Consider the following 408-nt stretch of genomic DNA (forward strand, 5'->3'; position numbering starts at 1 on the left):
AGAAGCCACAGCCTGTGAGTAGCTTCAGCTTGGCTGGTTTGGGGGGGGATTCTCATGTCCTGGGGTTGTGGGATCAGGGGGGTCTGACGGGGCTTTGTCCACTTGCAGAAGAAGAGGAGGAGACGGATCGACCGCTCCATGATCGGGGAGCCCATGAACTTCGTCCACCTGACGCACATCGGCTCTGGCGACATGGCCGCGGGCGAAGGGCTGCCCATGGTACCCAGCCCCGGGGTGGGGGTCTCGTGGGAGGGGGTGGTGGGTCCTGCCTGGGTGATGGGTGTCACTGCTGGGGTGGTAGAGGCTCATGGTTGGGTGGTGGGTGTCATGGTTGGGAGCTAGGTGTCAAATTAGGGTGCTCAGTGTTGTGGTTGGGGGGCTGGGGCTCATGGTTGGGTGGGGGGTGTT

The 408-nt window shown here is 62.7% G+C and overlaps 1 protein-coding gene across 1 annotated transcript in view; it reads left to right on the forward strand.

Moving 5' to 3' along the window:
• Positions 1-408, forward strand: part of CDC42SE1 (CDC42 small effector 1) — a 7,903-nt gene that overhangs the window by 5,378 nt on the left and 2,117 nt on the right. Inside the window, exon 2 of the mRNA XM_010004475.1 lies at positions 109-219. Within this exon, the coding sequence (XP_010002777.1) occupies positions 109-219 (111 nt within the window). The remainder of the gene's footprint in view (positions 1-108; positions 220-408) is intronic.

The sequence above is a fragment of the Chaetura pelagica genome, unplaced genomic scaffold (genome assembly GCF_000747805.2).
Source record: "Chaetura pelagica isolate M959 unplaced genomic scaffold, ChaPel_1.0 scaffold701, whole genome shotgun sequence".
NCBI lineage: Eukaryota > Metazoa > Chordata > Aves > Apodiformes > Apodidae > Chaetura > Chaetura pelagica.